Source organism: Moschus berezovskii, chromosome 27 (genome assembly GCF_049115385.1).
Source record: "Moschus berezovskii isolate FMDL1 chromosome 27, NW_MosBer_1.0, whole genome shotgun sequence".
In the NCBI taxonomy this organism is placed as follows: Eukaryota; Metazoa; Chordata; class Mammalia; order Artiodactyla; family Moschidae; genus Moschus; species Moschus berezovskii.
In genome coordinates this window covers 15,011,382-15,028,948 of record NC_142486.1, presented here as the reverse complement: position 1 = coordinate 15,028,948, position 17,567 = coordinate 15,011,382, and the positions used below count along the sequence as shown (strand labels likewise).

The 17,567-nt window shown below is 46.8% G+C and overlaps 1 protein-coding gene across 3 annotated transcripts; it reads left to right on the top strand.

Moving 5' to 3' along the window:
• The first annotated feature begins 4,457 nt into the window (after positions 1-4,457).
• Positions 4,458-14,439, top strand: FUS (FUS RNA binding protein). 3 transcript variants are annotated; one of them, XM_055409920.2, is made up of 15 exons: positions 4,458-4,485; positions 6,031-6,055; positions 6,143-6,297; positions 7,006-7,147; positions 7,341-7,525; positions 7,746-7,950; positions 9,581-9,615; positions 11,111-11,143; positions 11,749-11,852; positions 12,344-12,473; positions 12,705-12,806; positions 12,941-13,064; positions 13,589-13,689; positions 13,801-13,948; positions 14,244-14,439. In XM_055409920.2, exons 1-15 carry the CDS (start codon positions 4,473-4,475, stop codon positions 14,281-14,283), a joined length of 1,542 nt encoding a protein of 513 aa, XP_055265895.1. In that variant the 5' UTR covers positions 4,458-4,472; the 3' UTR covers positions 14,284-14,439. The 3 variants fall into 3 exon arrangements, with proteins under 3 accessions (XP_055265895.1, XP_055265896.1, XP_055265894.1); XM_055409921.2 differs by having other exon boundaries at positions 7,003-7,147; positions 7,341-7,504; XM_055409919.2 differs by having other exon boundaries at positions 7,003-7,147.
• The last annotated feature ends 3,128 nt before the right edge of the window (positions 14,440-17,567 follow it).

Below are 17,567 nucleotides of genomic sequence, written 5' to 3'. Positions count from 1 at the left end.
TACTTGCTCCTCCCTTCCCGTTAATAATAGAGATTAAATAGTCTTTATATCTGTGGGTTAAATCCACCTCATTAAAAAAAAAAGTCTCAAGGTGTGGTGTCTGTACACTTAGATCCATCTTTCTTTCTTGTTTTTAATTTTTGGCCATACCACAATGCGAGGCATGCAGGACCTTAGTTCCTGACTAGTGATTGAACCTGCGCCCCCTGCAATGGAAGCATGGAATCTTAACCACTGGACCAGCAGAGAAGTCCCTCACCTCCTTCTCTTAATCTCATGGTATAGCTATATCACAGCGGTTCCCAATCTAAGGTGACTTTGTATCCCACCCTCTCCAGTCAAGAGAAGACTTTGGTTATTAGGGCTGGGGTTTTTACAAGCATCCAATGTGGGTAAAGGCCAGGAATGCTGCTAAATATCATACCAAACACAGGACTTCCCTGGTAGTTCAGATGCTAAAGAGTCTGCCTGCAATGCAGGAGACCCTGGTTTGATCCCTGGGTTGGGAAGATCCTTTGGAGAAGGAAATGGCAAACCACTGCAGTATTGTTGCCTGGGAAATCCCATGGACAGAGGAGCCTGGCAGGCTAGAGTTGGACATGACTTAGGATTTAAACAACAATAAACAATACACAGTAAACAACAACAAACAATATTAAAAATCAGAGACATTACTTTGCCGACAAAGGTTCATCGAGTCAAAGCTATGGTTTTTCCAGTAGTTATGGATATAAGAGTTGAACTATAAAGAAAGCTGAGAGCTGAAAAATTGATGCTTTTGAACTGTGGTGTTGAAGAAGGCTCTTGAGAGTCCCTTGGACTGCAAGGAGGTCCAACCAGTCCATCCTAAAGGAAATCAGTCCTGAACATTCATTGGAAGGACTGATGCTGAAGCTGAAACTCCAATACTCTGGCCACCTGATGCAAAGAACTGACTCATGGGAAAATACACTGATGCTGGAAAAGGTTGAAGGCAGGAGAAGAGGACAACAGAGGATAAGATGGTTGGATGGCATCACCGACTCGATGGATCTGAGTTTGAGCAAGCTCTGGGAGTTGGCGATGGACAGAGAAGCCTGGTGTGCTGCAGTCCATGGGGTCACAAGGAGTTGGACACGACTGAGTGACTGAACTGAACTGAACTGAAACAATATCAGGACAGTCCCCACAATAAAGAATTATCTGGCCTCAATTGCCAATAGTGCTGAGACTGCGAAATTTTGCTGTATAGTAACTCAGTTAACCAGATTCTCTGTTGATAAGCATTTAGGTGGTTTCTAATATTTTGATACATAGACCCTGCTGCAGTGACAATGGTATAAATTGGAGTTCTTAGTTGCAAATGATATGATTTCTTTTAGTTTAAGTAGAAAGGGATTATAATATGGGGTGACCACATTTTTGACAAAGTTAACAGTCAAGCTTGAGGGACTTCCCTGGTGGTCCAGCGGCTAAGACTCCTCACTCCCAGTGAAGAAGGCCCCTGGTCAGGGAACTAGATCCCACCTGCCATAACTAAGATCGAAGATCCCGAGTGCTGCAACTAAGACCCTGTGCAGCCAAATAAGTAAATATTTCAAAAATTAAAAACAACATGTAGGCTATAGAGAGCCGGTCTGAGGGCTGCTGCATTTCACACCACCAGACTGCATTTGGGGTTTTGAGGGAGAAGCAAAAAAAAGACAGAACTCTGAAGTACTGGGGTTCACTGCTATCTGCTGGGCGAGCAGAGGAGGAGAAGGCAGGGAAGAAGCTAAATGGCCAAAGGGAAAGGTGGGAGGGGGAGCAGGGATGGCCAGCAAGGGGGCTTTTAAGGAGAAGTGAGAGGTCCCTTTGTTTTAAAAGAGGTTCACTGACAGAGATAAGCCTGGAGAAAGAGTCACGTGAAGGAGCATTTCAGAAGTCACAGTTTGAGCCTGTTACTCGCTAGTGTGCTGCTCTGAGTGCTCATCCCCACCCACGGCTTCGACTCTGCCATCCTTCTGCCTGTTCCAGCACTTCCTTGGCTGACTCGTGAACTCCCCCTTACCCTGGCTTCAATGTTTCCACCTTTCTTTCCTCTTCTGTGGTTGTCTACTTGATGGATGACTTTGCTCTCCCGGAAGTTTCCACAGTCCCTGATTTCAAGTTACATCACTTACCACATTTGATCCAAGTACACTTTGGATTCGGTGGGTCTCACCCGCATCTCACCCACAGGCTATTAGGTCCTTTTTTATCCCTCCCTCTCTAGGTCTGCCCCAGGCTTGGTACATACTATGCAGTGCTCAAGCGATGTTTGCTGAAGCACAGGAGTTAAGGGCAGAAATTCTGAGCCAGGTTGCCTGGGCTAGGAACCTAGCTTTTCCACTTTCTGTGTAGCCCTGGGCACAGTTTTTAACCTTTCCATTCCTATTTGTTCATCTGTAAAATGTAATCGTCAGGTCAACATTTTACTGTGAATAAGAAAATTAAACAAGCTATATGCGGCACTCAGAACAGTGCTTAATACTCAAAAAGTCTTATCAAAGTGCTACGTTATTATAAATATGTTCTCTATATAAATATTATTAGTATTTATTTATTTTTGGCTGTGCACAGGCTTTTCTCTAGTTGTGGTGAGTGGAGGCTGCTCTCTAGTTATGGTGCATGGGCTTCTCACAGCAGTGGCTTCTCTTGTGGAGCATGGGCTCTAGGGTGCACGGCTTCAGTAGTTATGGCTCCTGGCTCTAGAGCACAGGCTCAATAGTTGCAGCGCACAGGGTTGGCTGCTCCGATGCATGTGGAATCTTCCCAGATCAGGGATCAAATCCGTATCTTCTGCTTGGCAGGTGGATTCCGAAACCCTATAAACATTATTGTTATTATTAGATGTTATCTTTGTTATTAAATTGCTTCATCTACTTTGTACCCTAAAGCATCCTTGTTACTCAGAACAGTCCCTGGAACTCTGTAGATACTTTGTAAATATTTGCAGACTCAATGAATGAATGAGTGATGGAATTCCCTGTTTGTCCTCAGTCTAGTGTTACAGTGCCCTTCCAGCAAGGGTGGTGTGGGTGACAGGGTGTTCAAGTGCCATTAGGGCCTAAATCAGAAATTTAGAAGTTTGTGGGCATAGTCCACAAGTATTTCTCTAGGAAAACGTGTCTAACCTACAAACGAAATTCTGGTAACTCAGGTCAAAGGTAAATTGGGAGGGAAAATCTGTATGGCACATGTACCAGGAATAACCTCCTTTGTCTTGTTTTAGTAGATACTTTCAAATTTCCTCCTCTAGGTAAGGCTGACTAGAGGGCAAGTTGCAAGTTAATTTGAATTTCACGTTTTCTCCTTGTTCTTACAGAGAGTGAAAAGACTTCAGAACACTGCAAAGTGTTCGTATAACCAACAAAAGGAGTGTTTTGCAGTTTCACAGACCTGGATTTGAATCAGGATCCCTGTTCTATAATCACAGATTGTACTTGGCCCGAGTCTTATTTTTATCTATAAATGGGGATAGCTTACTTTCTTCATAAGACTGTGTTGGGAAAGCATTTAATTGTGCATTTTGAAATCACTTCAGCTCTATACAAATATCAGTTACTACTGGATCTCCACATTGGTTTCTTGATAGAGTGTCAGGAAAATATCTGTGAAAGGGTGGGAGATACCTGATCTAATCTCAACGCTCTTTGAGATCCGGAGGGTTTGGGCTTTCCCGTCCAACAGTGAAGGGCCAAGCCTTGAGGACGCTGGGTGGGCAATCAGTGCTTGATCAGACTAGGACCGAAGGGTCCGGGCTAAAGTCCCTGCTTTATTCCTTTCATGTCAAAAGTCACAATCTACAAACCCTGATAAGGACTTAGGAGATGTAAGCCAGAAAGACGATGGGTGAAAACCGAGAGGCCGAGAGAGGGTCTGTGAGTGTGTTGTCTTGGGAGGAACAGTAGAGCCAGAGAGGGAGGATGTGCCGGAGGGAGTTTGCGTCTGAAAAGGTGGAAGGGGAACGGAACGCAGGAACTCCACACCCCGAGTGAAAGTGAGGCCCAGTGAAAGGGGTCAGCCTGAGGAATTTCGGTTCCCGCCCTACGACTCCCGGCTTTGACTACAGTTCCGCCCTCAGAAGCCCTGGGCCCCTTGCCCCGCCCCCAGGGGTTAATCGGATCGTACCATTATGCCATCATAGGGGCGGAGGTGAAACGTAGGCTAGTCTTGAAAAGCAAATAGTTCTTTGTCAGAAAAAACACGATTATCTATATGATCTGATATGTTTTTAGTTAATACATGTCCTTTCCGCCTTCTAAGATCCTCTATAATCCCTGAAGAATACCAGGAATCCGGTCATGTTTCCCCCTTTCCTTTCCGTAGTTGGTACGTTCCCCCGAGAGACGTAGGCGGGGAGGCGTACATAAACCTCGACGCAGGAGGCGGGGCTGCTCAGTCCTCGAGGCGTCGGTGCTCTGTAGTGTTGGAACCTTGTTGCTTGTCGGCCTGTGCGCGCGTGCGCGGACATGGCCTCAAACGGTATGTAAGGGCGCGAGGCGGTCGTGGCGCGCCGGCCCCGGACCTCATTCCCTACCAGTCCGGCTTTTGTTTTTCGGTGGGACCCGAGCGGCTATCGAGTGCAGGATCTTTTTCTCGCACCGCTGGCTAGAAGCAGCGGAGAGGGTTGGAAGGGGGAGGCCGATGTCGCCATTTTGTTTTGCTCCTCTGGCGCCTCGCGTGGGGCGGGAGGTCGTCCCTTCGCTGCCCCCTTCCTTGAGGTGGGGGTTCGGAGGGACGCAGCTTAGTGATTGGGAATGGGAGGCACGGGTGGAAATGCTCGATCTCCGTACCCTCTTCTCCCCCTAGTCCCCAGCCCCGCGCTCGGGCCCGCTTTGTCGCAGTGCTGCATCCGGGCACTCGGAGGAGCGCGCACGCGCTCTGCTAGCCCCTCCCCCCTTTCTGGCGGCGCGAACCGCCCCCCCCTCCGGTCTCTAGTCCGCCCTGCTTTTTGTCGCGAGACCCTCGGCTGGAGGCTCCGCGGCGCGCGTCCGGTGTGGGCCGCGCCCCCGGGGTCCCTCGGGAAGGGGCGGGACCGCCTCGTTCCCGCCTCGCTTGCCACGCGGCCAGGGGCGGAGGCTCGGGGTCGGGGCCGCGCGCCCGCTTAACGGCTGGGAGTGGGGGGCTGGGGAGTGGTCCAACGGTCTTGAGGACCCGGCCCGAGGCCTTTCCCGCCTAAATTTCCTGTTACAGAGGTGGGAACTGAAAAGAACGGCCGCCTGAGGCCACACCCTCTCTCGGTGCTTTGGCTCTTTACTGCGGGGGAAGCGCCTCGTTTCCTGTATTGAGGAGATGAGCCGATCAGGCCCGTGCGTCTTCCATGTGGCGTTTTAAAAAGCACTTTCGCTTTTTTGGATTCGCCTAGACTTCCCGCAGTCCCGAGTTAGGCAAGGGGGTTAGGAAAACGCGCTCGTTAGGGAGCCACAGGGCTGGGGGCTTGAGTACCAGCCAACGTGCGCATCAGAGTGCTCTCTTCCCTTGGTTAGCTGGCTTTGCACCAAAAGCTCCCATTTCAGGCTCCAAGATTGGACAAAGGGTGAAGCGTGGCCTTTTGTAAGACATTCTTGTTCTTTGGATTGAGAAAGCGAAGGCTCCCTTCGGAACAGTTCTGCCTCTGGCTTGAATTAAAAACCTGTCCTGCTGAAACCGCTGTGTGATTTCAGCCTAACGCTTGGCGATGTCTTCCTCCTAGAGGGGGCGTGAGAAAGAAATGTGTGTAAATCTTTGCAGTTCCTGACATCGATTGAAGTTGGGGACAGTTGCTACTGTCCGTTAGCACTCTTGCTTTTTCAAGTACTTAAGGCTTCTTTCTTGGTTTTGTGGAGATGCACTTTCTCTTTGCGTTTTTTATTGTAAGATAACTTGACTGGGGTCTCACAGACTGCCCCTCTCCAGTAGAGTTTCATGAGGGAATTTATGCCTCCTTTGTTGCTTTTCTTATCTGGGGAGCCCCAAGCTTAAGTCTTTTAGCTTTAGTCTATTCTGAGGAATGGCTGAAGGTAATATAATCCTGTTTTTGTTTTGCAGATTATACCCAACAAGCAACCCAAAGGTGAGTGTCCCTTCTGGGCTTCCAGAATTTGTAGAGGGCGAGGGTGGCTAAGGTGTCTTTTCCTGAGAGTACTGTTTTTTTCTCTAGCTACGGGGCCTACCCAACTCAGCCTGGGCAGGGTTACTCCCAGCAGAGCAATCAGCCCTACGGGCAGCAGAGTTACGGTGGCTACGGCCAGTCTGCGGACACTTCGGGCTATGGCCAGAGCAGCTACGGTGGTTCTTACGGACAGACCCAGAACAGTGAGTCTTAGTGGGTCACCCCACCTTTTCTTAAACCTAAGCAGTGCTGAAATGTTCCCCTTAACCAGTCTTGGACCCTTAAAACTCTTTACTGTTTTGAGTCCTTTCAAACAAAAAGACTTAATTGGTTTGTAATTCTTCTCCTTTTATTTTCTGTGACTTTTTACTTTTCTATCATATGCTGCTGTTTTCCCAATTTCCCCTAAGCATGAAAGTGAAATGAAGGCGGGAGGAATATTCTCTAGAGGGAGAAATGCTTTAGGCTTTTAAAGAGGGAAAATGACTTGCTTGAAGATGTTTGAAGTCAGATGGCATCACATGATACACCAGGAGGTGGAATTTGCCCTGAGGTCCCTGAAATGTAAATAATAGCGCGTTGCCTTTATTTGTTCTGCACAGAGCAGGTTAAAGTGCTGTTAGTGAATAGAGATCTGCTGAACTGTGACTAGTGGTGGTCCTGGAGGCTGGCTTTGGGTGTGTGTGGGATGAGATTAGAACTCAGAACTTGAGTAGAAGTTGAAACACAGCTTTCAGGTGGAAAGGTAATCTCTTTAGCTATGAGTTTCAAGATGCCAGGTATCTTCTAAGAAGTTGACTTATCAAGTACAGGAAACTTTAAGTGGTATACAGTGTTGTTCTCAATGCATTCCCTGCCTGTTCTCTTTCCTCATAGCTTTTGTGACTTCCCTTTTCCTTTCGTTGTAGCAGGCTATGGCACACAGTCAGCTCCCCAGGGATATGGCTCAACTGGTGGCTATGGCAGTAGCCAGAGTTCTCAGTCGTCCTACGGGCAACAGTCTTCGTACCCTGGCTATGGCCAGCAGCCAACTCCTAGCAGCACCTCAGGAAGGTAAGGAGTGGGTGTGGAGGGGACTGAAAAGATTAGTGGTGAATCTGTAAGGAATGATGTGATCAGCAGTGGGAGTAATTATGAGGGGTAATGGGGGAGAGGTGGTCTCTGTTGGGGATGAGATTGGGATGTACCAGAAGTGAAGTCCTGGGCACACTGGCGTTGTGACTCTTGTCTTTTTCTTTTTCCCTAGTTATGGTAGCAGTTCTCAAAGCAGCGGTTATGGGCAGCCCCAGAGTGGAGGCTATGGCCAGCAGTCTGGCTATGGTGGACAGCAGCAAAGCTATGGACAGCAGCAAAGCTATAACCCGCCTCAGGGCTATGGACAGCAGAACCAGTACAACAGTAGCAGTGGAGGTGGTGGAGGGGGTGGCGGAGGTTAGAGGTTTTTTTCTGCTCTGTCTCATACCTGCTTTCACAAGAAATTATATTTTCCTAGGCCCTTACCCTGAAAGGGTTCTTAAATACCTTGCATTTTTGTGTCCTCGCTTTATCTGTATTTCTATTGACATTTATTGCCTGGCACTCTTTGAACTGTTTTATGCCACCTCACAGTCTGTTTTTTCCATTTTAAAGGCATGTGTTTCTTTCCTGACAGGTAGCTATGGCCAAGATCAGCCCTCCATGAGCGGTGGCGGCGGCGGCGGTGGTTATGGCAATCAGGACCAGAGTGGTGGCTACGGGGGAGGCCAGCAGGACCGTGGGGGCCGTGGCCGGGGCGGTGGTGGTGGTTACAACCGCAGCAGTGGTGGCTATGAACCCAGAGGTCGTGGAGGTGGCCGTGGAGGCAGAGGCGGCATGGGGTAGGTGTCTTGTGAGCCAGGGAGTATCATCAGTGGAAAGGGTGGAGGGTTGCATGAGTCTCCCTTGAAGCCTAGTCCTGTAGTGCATGGTTAGTCTGATTCTGGGAATTTGTGGGGACTTTGATTTGGGATCTTGACTGTTTCTTTTTCGTATATCCATCCCCATTTTATTTTTGTGAGAACTTGGGAGCCTGAATTTCTACCCACACTTCTGTACAGAGATTTGAGTACTGACAACTTTTCATCTCTAAAGAAAAAGAAATGTAGGGGTGTATGTGGATTGGAGTCATTGATATCCTAGGCAAGAAACATGGAAGTAAAGGCTTCTTTCTCTGCAAGGGAAACCGATGATCCCACTCCTGGTGATCGGGAAGCTTGTTACTTGTATTCCCATGTGTCCTCTAAGGGAGTTGTCAATGGTTAACCTGACTTGAGCTTCCAGGAATTGGCTACTCTCTCTTCCTGTATTCTGTAGTCACTTGAATCCACAAACTTGACTTGTACTAATCTGACGGACTGTAATGATTCTGTGTGTGACTCGGTTCACGGGGCTCTCTGAAGTGTGCAGACCTTTTGGACAAAGTACAGTTCGCTCGACAGTGGTCTCCCACCCACTTGCTCCACTGTCCCCCTTCCTCCGGTTACTTGTCCAGCTGGACCTTCTTTCCTCCCCTTCCTGCTGAAGCTGAAGTAAAACCTTAGATTTGATGTTAGAGCATTTGTCAAGTCTTGGTAAATAACGATTGGAGGGACCCTTCTCTGTCTCTCTCGAGAAGGGGAGGAATGTCAGTGTGTTACTCCTTTTGGGGGAAAAGTAAGTTTTTTAAAAAGAGTTTGTATATGGTAAGTATTCGGGGGGGTGGGGGCAGTGCCACAAACCTTACAGAAATAAGGAAAACTCTGTTGTGTGCGTGTGTTTAATGCAAAACTTTTAAAAAAAGAAAAGCAACTGTTATGTGACTGTTAACTTGCTCTGCATTTTATGTGCCACAGGTATGAAAGGTGACATTGCAAAATACTCCGCTCTTCTCGCAGTGTAGAAGGGGTGACCCCGGGGGTGGGGAGAGATCAAAACCAGCTCAGTAGTTAGGGTAGGGCTTAGCTAAGTTTTGTCTCGCTTTAAGGGGAAATTGCCTTTGGTTTTGACTTTTTATGGAATGGGGTTGGGTCTGCTTGCTGCTTTCAAAGCAAAAAAAAAAAAATCACAAAAATGTGTTCAGGGCTACCCCAGCCTGGTGTGAAATGTCTTCTGGGTAAATTGGGGGTAGGGTTTTTTAAACCAACTACTGGGTTGTCAACTGCTTGCGACAAGAGGAAAAAACATCTGCTACATCGGAAGAACGACCAAGGAAAATGGGTCTTTTTTTTTTTTTTTCCTAGAGGAAATAGATATATAACCTTTTAAGCAAAATCCTTAACGATTGTGTCTGAGAAATTGCACACGTGTGTGTGACATGCTCACAGGTCAGACAAGGGGTGGTCAGGAAGGGGAATGTATTTTAGTAGCCACTTGCATTATCATTTTCCCAAAACACCTACTTATGTTTGGGGAATGTTGAACAAAACCAAAAACCGCCCTTTTGTAGCCGTTGGAAGCTTCATGTCCTTTCTTCTAACTTGTCTTCTCCAGCGGAAGTGACCGTGGTGGCTTCAATAAATTTGGTGGTAAGTGAACAGAGTTTCCAAAATTCCCAACTCCCAGCAATGCTTTGTCTGATTGTTCATTTGCAGTTGTCTTAGCGTGTTTTAAGTGTCAAGAGTTTTGGAGTGTCCATAACCACCTTCAGAAAGGGGTGGGGTGGAATGCCACCTGCTGCCAGATGTGTGCTAACCTGGAGGCAGGCAGGGAGTAAGACTCAGCAGTCGTCTGGTACCAAATTGGTTTGACCCAGGTTGATAAGAGGTGTTTAGGAGGCCTCTTGACAGGAGTGTCGCCACACCCGGCACTTAGTGACCACCGTTGTGAGAAACTGGAGGAGTGTGTGCCGGAACATGTGGTGCCAACTTGGCTTTAGGATCGATCCTTTGATCAGTGTGTCCGAGGCTTGTGTGTGTGTGAGTGTGTGTGTAACAACCTCCAAACGTTTTAATTCTGGACGAGGGATGAAGTATTGCCCTGCCCTGAGGATGGTGAAGTTGGTATATATTTATGTATTAAATACTGAATGGTGTCAATGCAATACCTACATACACGTATTTAAACTCAACTCAGAGCAACTAGCTCTGGGCAGGAAGGTGTGAAGTGCTTCCAAGAAAGGTTGGGAGCATGTGTGGCTCATGGGAAATAATCAGCTCTTAATAACTGCACAAACTGAATTCATGGAAAAATGGCAAATTTGAGAAGTCTCCCAGTAAGCTGGAACTTTTCTGGTCTGGTTAACTAACAAAAGGTTTCTTGATATTGTCTCAACATGTAAAGCCAAAGGCTTGGGTTCATGATTTAGGTGTCATTGAGTGTGGGTACAACATTTATATATGGTGAATTCAGATAAACTTTGGGCAAAGATGGTCTCTGGAAAAAAAAATAGAGGCTGCATTATGGAAATAAGATTTCTGGTCTGTTCCCTGGGACATGCTTAAAACATACAATAGCTATTTTGTACGATTTTTATTTTCATGTGGTTTTTGGGGAAACAACATGGTTTTAAGACTGGTTTCGAAAGATGACATTAAAAATTGTTCCACACGGGATAAGTGTCTTTGGTGCTAAAGTTTGGAGAAACTGTATGGATGCATATCACAATGCTGGTGGTGAGCCCATTTCTCTCTGGGGCGAGAGAAGAGGGCCAAGCTATGAGTTGGTTTGTTAACTTCAATGGGTCTCCCTCCTCGCCCTCCCAGTCTGTGCTGAGGACATTTCCCAGCCTGAGCTGGGGGAGGCAGCATTTTCTGAAGTGTGGAGTTGTCCCTGTGGGGACTCAAGTTACATGCAGACCTTAAGAAAAGGAGCCTGTGTCTTTCCCAGACCTGCCTAGGGTTTTCTCTGGGCAGGCAACCCAGAACAGGGTTTGGAGTGAGGCTGGCTGTGAGCACTTACCTGGTATTTTGCAAAAGTTTGGATTTGGTGTTTTTTTCCTTGTCTTTCTCAGCCTCTTAACTAACGGCTCCTCTTTCCTTGTTTTTTTGTTTTTTGTTTTTTTTATTTTCTATGTCACTTAAGGCCCTCGGGACCAAGGATCACGTCATGACTCTGGTAAGTTCACAGGTGGCAGGAAAGAAAGGCTAAAGTGGTAGCAGGACTTATTTGGATGTTGTTCAAACTTAAGGGAATCTGAAGAAGAGCGGGCTAGAGAAGGAAAATGTGGTAAAGAGAGTTTAGGAGTAGCTGTTTAACAGTGTATTTAACAAAGACACAGGGAAGCAGTTAGTGTACTTTTTATTTTGATTATGTTCGTATGCTTCATTTTAGTGTAAAATTCGTTTCTTGGGGGTCTTCAACTGAAAGTTGACAAAACACTGGTGTGGTCTTGGGGGCAATTAACTCCTGACCCTGGTTTCTTTTATTGAATATCAACATGTTTCAAGGAGTGGTTGTAAAACGACATTTTAAATTTGTGAAGCGGCTAGCATACAGGCAGTCAGATAATGAAGCAGAGTTGGAGATTTGTCAGACCTACACCACCAGTTAGTTCAGTTCAGTTCAGTCACTCTACCACCAGTACTTTATATTAATTGGTTTAGAAATTTTCTTTGAAAGCTAACTATCAAGTATTAAAGTTCAGGTGGTTAAGTGTCACTGACTTGTTTTATCTTTGGCTGTTTCCTCTCTCCACTTTTCCTGCTGCGTTCGGCAAACAGAACAGGATAATTCAGACAACAACACCATCTTCGTGCAAGGGCTGGGCGAGAATGTTACAATTGAGTCTGTAGCTGATTACTTCAAGCAGATTGGTATCATCAAGGTACTTAGGGTAACTTCTCTGGTAGTCCAGTGGCTAAGATGCCTCACGTCCACTGCAAGGGCACGGGTTTGGTCCCTCATTGGGGAACTAAGATCCCACATGGTATACTGTCACCCCAGCCCCAAAAGAAAGACAAGAGAAAGGTACTTCTGGAGCAGAGTGGTGCTTTCTATCAGGGCTGCAGGCTTTGGGATTTCATACCTTAGTGAAAATAGAAGTCTTAATGGTTGCCTGCATCATTTGTTGAGGAAAAAGAGTTTATTGTTACCATTCCAAAGGGAATCACATTTTAACACAAAAAGGCACAATTGATTAAAAAGGTGATTAGAACTTTTGAATTTGTAGTCTATAATTTTTATCATTTAATATTGAAGGGAGAAGCAGTTAACCGTCGATGGCTTTCTTTGAAGTTATGTGTGAAATAGGAAGGTATGGTTTTGATAGTGGTGTATTCTCTTAAGACTGATGTAATTTCATGTTGCTTTCTTCAGACAAATAAGAAAACAGGACAGCCCATGATTAATCTGTACACTGACAGGGAAACAGGCAAGCTGAAGGGAGAGGCCACGGTATCGTTTGATGACCCACCTTCCGCCAAAGCAGCTATTGACTGGTTTGATGGTATGTCTGAGGAGGCTCAGGGAGAGGGTGGCTAGCCTGGGGAAACAGGCTGCATTTTGAGGATTTCTTTGAGTCTTCCAAGACTTAACAGCACTACATTTGCTTATATCTCATGAGATTGTAAACATTTGTAAGAAGGCAGAGTCTTCTCTTGATTGTACCAGGTATACTTTTGGACCCACAGGTCATAGGTCTTAAGAAGTCTCTTTTATACCTCCTTTATTTCTTTAGGTAAAGAATTCTCTGGGAATCCTATCAAGGTCTCATTTGCTACTCGGCGAGCAGACTTCAATCGGGGTGGCGGCAATGGTCGTGGAGGCCGAGGGCGAGGAGGTGAGGAGCTCGTTCTACTGCTGTAAAGAAGTGATGGGGAGAGAAGGGGGAAGGATGATGGTAAGGGCTTGTGTGGGAGAGACAGGTTAACCACACTTGGGAGGGGAGCAGACCTGTTCTTGGCTCTGTCCTAGGACCCATGGGCCGTGGAGGCTATGGAGGTGGTGGCAGCGGCGGCGGTGGCCGAGGAGGATTCCCCAGTGGTGGTGGCGGTGGTGGAGGACAGCAGCGAGCAGGGGACTGGAAGTGTCCTAATCCGTGAGTGAAATGTCTTAATTTTTTTCTCAGTCCTCTTGTTCGTGTGCCCTTTGATGTTAAGTTATGTGCCAAGTTGCTTCAGTCCTGTCTGACTCTGCAATCCCATGGACTGTAGATTGCCGGGCTCTTCTGTCCACGGGGACTTTATCTGCAAGAATGTTGGAGTGGATTGCCATTCCCTTCCCCAGGGGATTTTCCCAACCCAGGGATCAAACCCAATCCTCTTATGTCTTCTGCATTGGTGGGCAGATTCTTCACCACTAGCGCCACCTCGATGTTATGACAGTTTGTAGTTTGTGACTAATGTCAAAGCTGTGCTGACAGGGACAGGCTTGGCCGGAAGTCATCTAGACTGGGTTCAGTAGCCTGCAGTCTTTGTCTCTGCTCCTGAGAGACAGGCCTCTTTGTTTTTCTGAGACCTCGTTCTCCTCACGTATCCCTCGGGTCACTGGAATCTTCATAATTCTAGGTCTTGGCCATTTCCACCGCCCACCCACACACATTAATTGTCTTATTTTCCTCAGTACCTGTGAGAACATGAACTTCTCTTGGAGGAATGAATGTAACCAGTGTAAGGCCCCTAAACCAGATGGCCCAGGAGGGGGACCAGGAGGCTCTCATATGGGTAAGGAAGGGGCAGAGCTGGTGTTGGGATCTGCAGGGAGGCTAGACAAGGGGAGGGAGGAGGGGTCTAGGGGATGTAGTAGAGGGTTGAATCATGTTTCTTTTTTCCTAGGGGGTAACTACGGAGATGATCGTCGTGGTGGCAGAGGAGGCTATGATCGGGGTGGCTACCGAGGCCGAGGAGGGGACCGTGGGGGCTTCCGAGGGGGCCGGGGTGGTGGGGACAGAGGTGGTTTCGGCCCTGGCAAGATGGACTCTAGGTAAGTAAGACTAAATTGAAAGGAAACTAGAGCAGTTGACCAGAGGTCATGGGATTGCAGGGTTTGGGGAACGTGGTTTCAATTTGAGGGCGGGATTGGAAAGCTGAGACTAATGCTTGGGTAGGAAACAAGGGAAGGAAAATTATCTGGGGGAGCTAGTCTGTGGGTGCCCACATGTACTCTGTGCCTAGGGAGATGAGCTGTCTCTTGGGGTGGGTGGCAGGGCAGATTGGGTTTTGGGGGTGGGTGGGTAGAGAGGTTGGAACCCAGACCTCATGGATGCTCTTTCTTGCAGGGGTGAGCACAGACAGGATCGCAGGGAGAGGCCGTACTAGCCTGGCTCCTGAGGCCTTGGAGCAGCTTTCTTCCTGTACCAAGTGTTACTACCCTCATTATTTTGTAACCTTCCATCTCCTGATCACCCGGGTTTTTTGTGTCGAACTATGTAACTGTAACCATACCTCTGGTTCCCATTAAAAACCATCATTTTAGTTAAATTTTCTTCCTTTTCCCCCCTCTTCACTCTCCTGGAGCGTGGACGTCCAGGTCAAGAACAGTGGGGAGTTTTTCCTCTATTCAGATCAACCAACCTGCCTTCTGGGAACTGAAATAATATGTTTGTTCCCGCTCAGCAGGAACTAGAATAAAGTGTTTGATACTTGGTTCAGGGGAGCAAAGGTCAAATGTATCCTTGAAAGTAGAGATTAAATTTCTGTTACAGTAAAAATTGGATGAATGAAAGGGGTAGATGAAAAACATCGTGTGTTGCCCCCCATTTTTGTGCAGCCATGTGGAAATTTTTCTTCTACCATGTTGATTGACGTGCTGATTTTTGTGGGCTTATTTTTAGCAGTTTTGTTCCCTTCAAGGAGTTCTGGGACTTTTCTAAGGGTGGGGCTCAAACAAATTAAACTTCCAGGGTAATACTCAAGTTTGATTGACCCTGATTAGATCATGTAGTTAACCAGTTGGGTTTTTTTTTCCAGGAAGGGGAGAAACTGACTAACTGAGCACCTACCTAGTGGCAGATACGCTGTTCATAAGTTTTCATAGGTGGAAAATGAAGTGCCTGGGTTCTGTAGCTCTCACAGTCAGGAAATAGTTTGACGCCCGGATGCAGTCCTTGTCATCTTCCAACTTGATTTTCGTTTCTTGGCATTTCTTTCTGAAACAAATTCCTACCCCAAACATTTATTTGCTTAGGCCTGGCTTAAGAGGATGGTGAATTTTAGGGAAAAAGGCTTGGGAATGAGATAAGATGGTAAAAGGGGAAGGTTAGCTAAGAAAGTAAGGCAATTCTTTGATATTTCACTGAGTGGGCTCACTCCCCACAACACTAGTTTTCCTGAAGGTGGGGCTCTGGGTATTGTCTGGTGAGACAGTGGTGTAATTAGGTCACATTCACATCTGCCAGTACTCAAAGTCTTTGGTATTTTGAGAAAGGGAAAGGGTTGGGCCAATAAGTTGCTATCTCAATAGTGCCCCTTAACCTGATGTACCTCTCCTGACCCCAGAAAACTACCCCCTCCTTCCAACTCAAAACTTGAATTTATAGGAAACTTGCCCATTCTTGCCAAGCAGTTGAATTTTGGTTATACAGAACTTAAAATCAGAACAGCAAACTGTTCTTTGTTGTCAGAAGCATAGCTCTTAGTGCCTGGGACCCCTTGTGGGAAGTGCTTTTTTTTCCTGAAATTGTTCCATTTAAGAGTTGATTCATCCTCAAACCTCTGATGATTTGAGACGGAGGCTGTGGCTTTGTCCATAGGAATAGCTACCCTCCCTGCTGTGTGGAGGTGTTCTGTTGAGGAGGTGGACAATGGCAGAGGTTCTTCAGGCAGTGCTTTTATTTGGCTTGTGGAACTTGGTACTTAGGAGAACCCCTCAGATGTAGAGCCAAGGAAATGGCAGTGGTTCTCCTGCCCTCGTCTGCTTTTGATCTAAAAATGATGTTTGGTTTGAATGGCACGAACACGTCTGAGAGGTTTATGGGTACTTCACTTAGTAGGGTTCTGGTGTTAGGGTTTGTGGTTCCTTTATCCCTGCTGTTAGAGGTGAGTTGGGTCTCACCCAAGCTCTGGGAGTAAGTGGGATTATTAGCATTTAGTTCTTGTTCTTTAAAAGATTTCAGTGATTGGCCTCCTCAGTGAAAGAAAATAGGGTCCTGGGACTTCTCTGGTGGTCTAGTGGTTAAGGACTGCATTCCCGGTGCAAGGGGCTCGAGTTTGATCCTTGGTCAGGAAGTAAGATCCACACATGACAACGAATGTCCTATGTGCCACAGCTAAGACCTGACGTGGTCAAATAGTCCCAAGTGTCTAGTGGGTAGATTAGTTCTGGGGACTTTCAGGAGGATGGGTAGAGATGGGTGAAGACAGAAATTGCAACTGAGGGAATGTTTTGGTGGTCGATTCCAGTGCCAGTTCATCCTTTGGTGAAAAAATAGACCCTGAGGGATTTGGACTGGATCCTCTGCTCTTTGCTGTAAGCAGCACCTGGCTGGTGATAGCCAGTCATGTTTTTCTGATGAGGGCTGTAGGCTGGTCTTTTGAGTTCTAAAGAATATATTATGAACTGAGTTACTGAAAATGCCTTACGGTCTTGAAGCACTAGGCATCTGGTGTTTTTGAATTGGGGCAGGCTAACTGGTGTGCTGTGATTCATGGGGTCGCGGAGAGTCGGACACGACTGAGTGACAACTGAACTGAACTGAACAGGAAGAAGCCAGGGGAGAATGTTACAGGTGGGTGGGGAGAAGTGTGCTGCAGGTCTGATTGCCACTGCCTGATTTCTCCATCTTTTTCACCTTTGCCCCCCATCATGTACTGGATTTCAGTAGCTCAGATAATAGTGCAGAGGTGAGGTAATTGAGTCAATCATCCACCAGGGTTTAATAAACTTTTTTAAAATTGAATTTATCTGGCCGCACCGTGAGTTGTGCGGGATCTTAGTTCCCTGACCTGTAACTGAACATGTGCCTCCTGCAGTGGAAGCATGGAGTCTTAACCACTGACTGCCAGGGAATTACCTACCAGGGGTTTTCTACCGGATCTTCCTCCCTGTACAAGCCTCAGGCTCAGTTCAGGTCCATCGCAGCCATTCCTCTCCAGCCTTGCCAGAACTCAAGACTACCTTTCCAGCCTTTGGGCCCTCAAAACTTCGACTCTTCCATCTAACTTTTTGTGTTAATAATTTTAGACAACAGGTGTTCACCTCCCCCTGCAGTGACCTTCGTGCTGCTGGGTGTGTAAGAACTGAGGAAGCAATGTCAGGTGGAACTTGGCATCAGGTTTGACTTCCGGGCTTCTAGAAGTTGTCTGGTTCACAATCCTTATGGTGTTGGCTGTTAGAACTTTAGGAGACCATTGACTCTAAAATTGCTATTTTTTTTTTTTAATATATTGAAGTATAGCTAATTACACGTGATGATTTTAGGTGCACAACGAGCAACCCAGCCATACATATGCGTGTATCCATTCTCCCGTAAACTCCCTCTCATCCAGGCTGGGACATATCTTTGAGCAGAGTTCCCTCTACTGTACGTAGGTCGGTCCTTGGTTGAAAAATTCTTCACACTCTTGAGGCAGGAACAGAAGTGTCATGGGATTGGGTCTGGGAG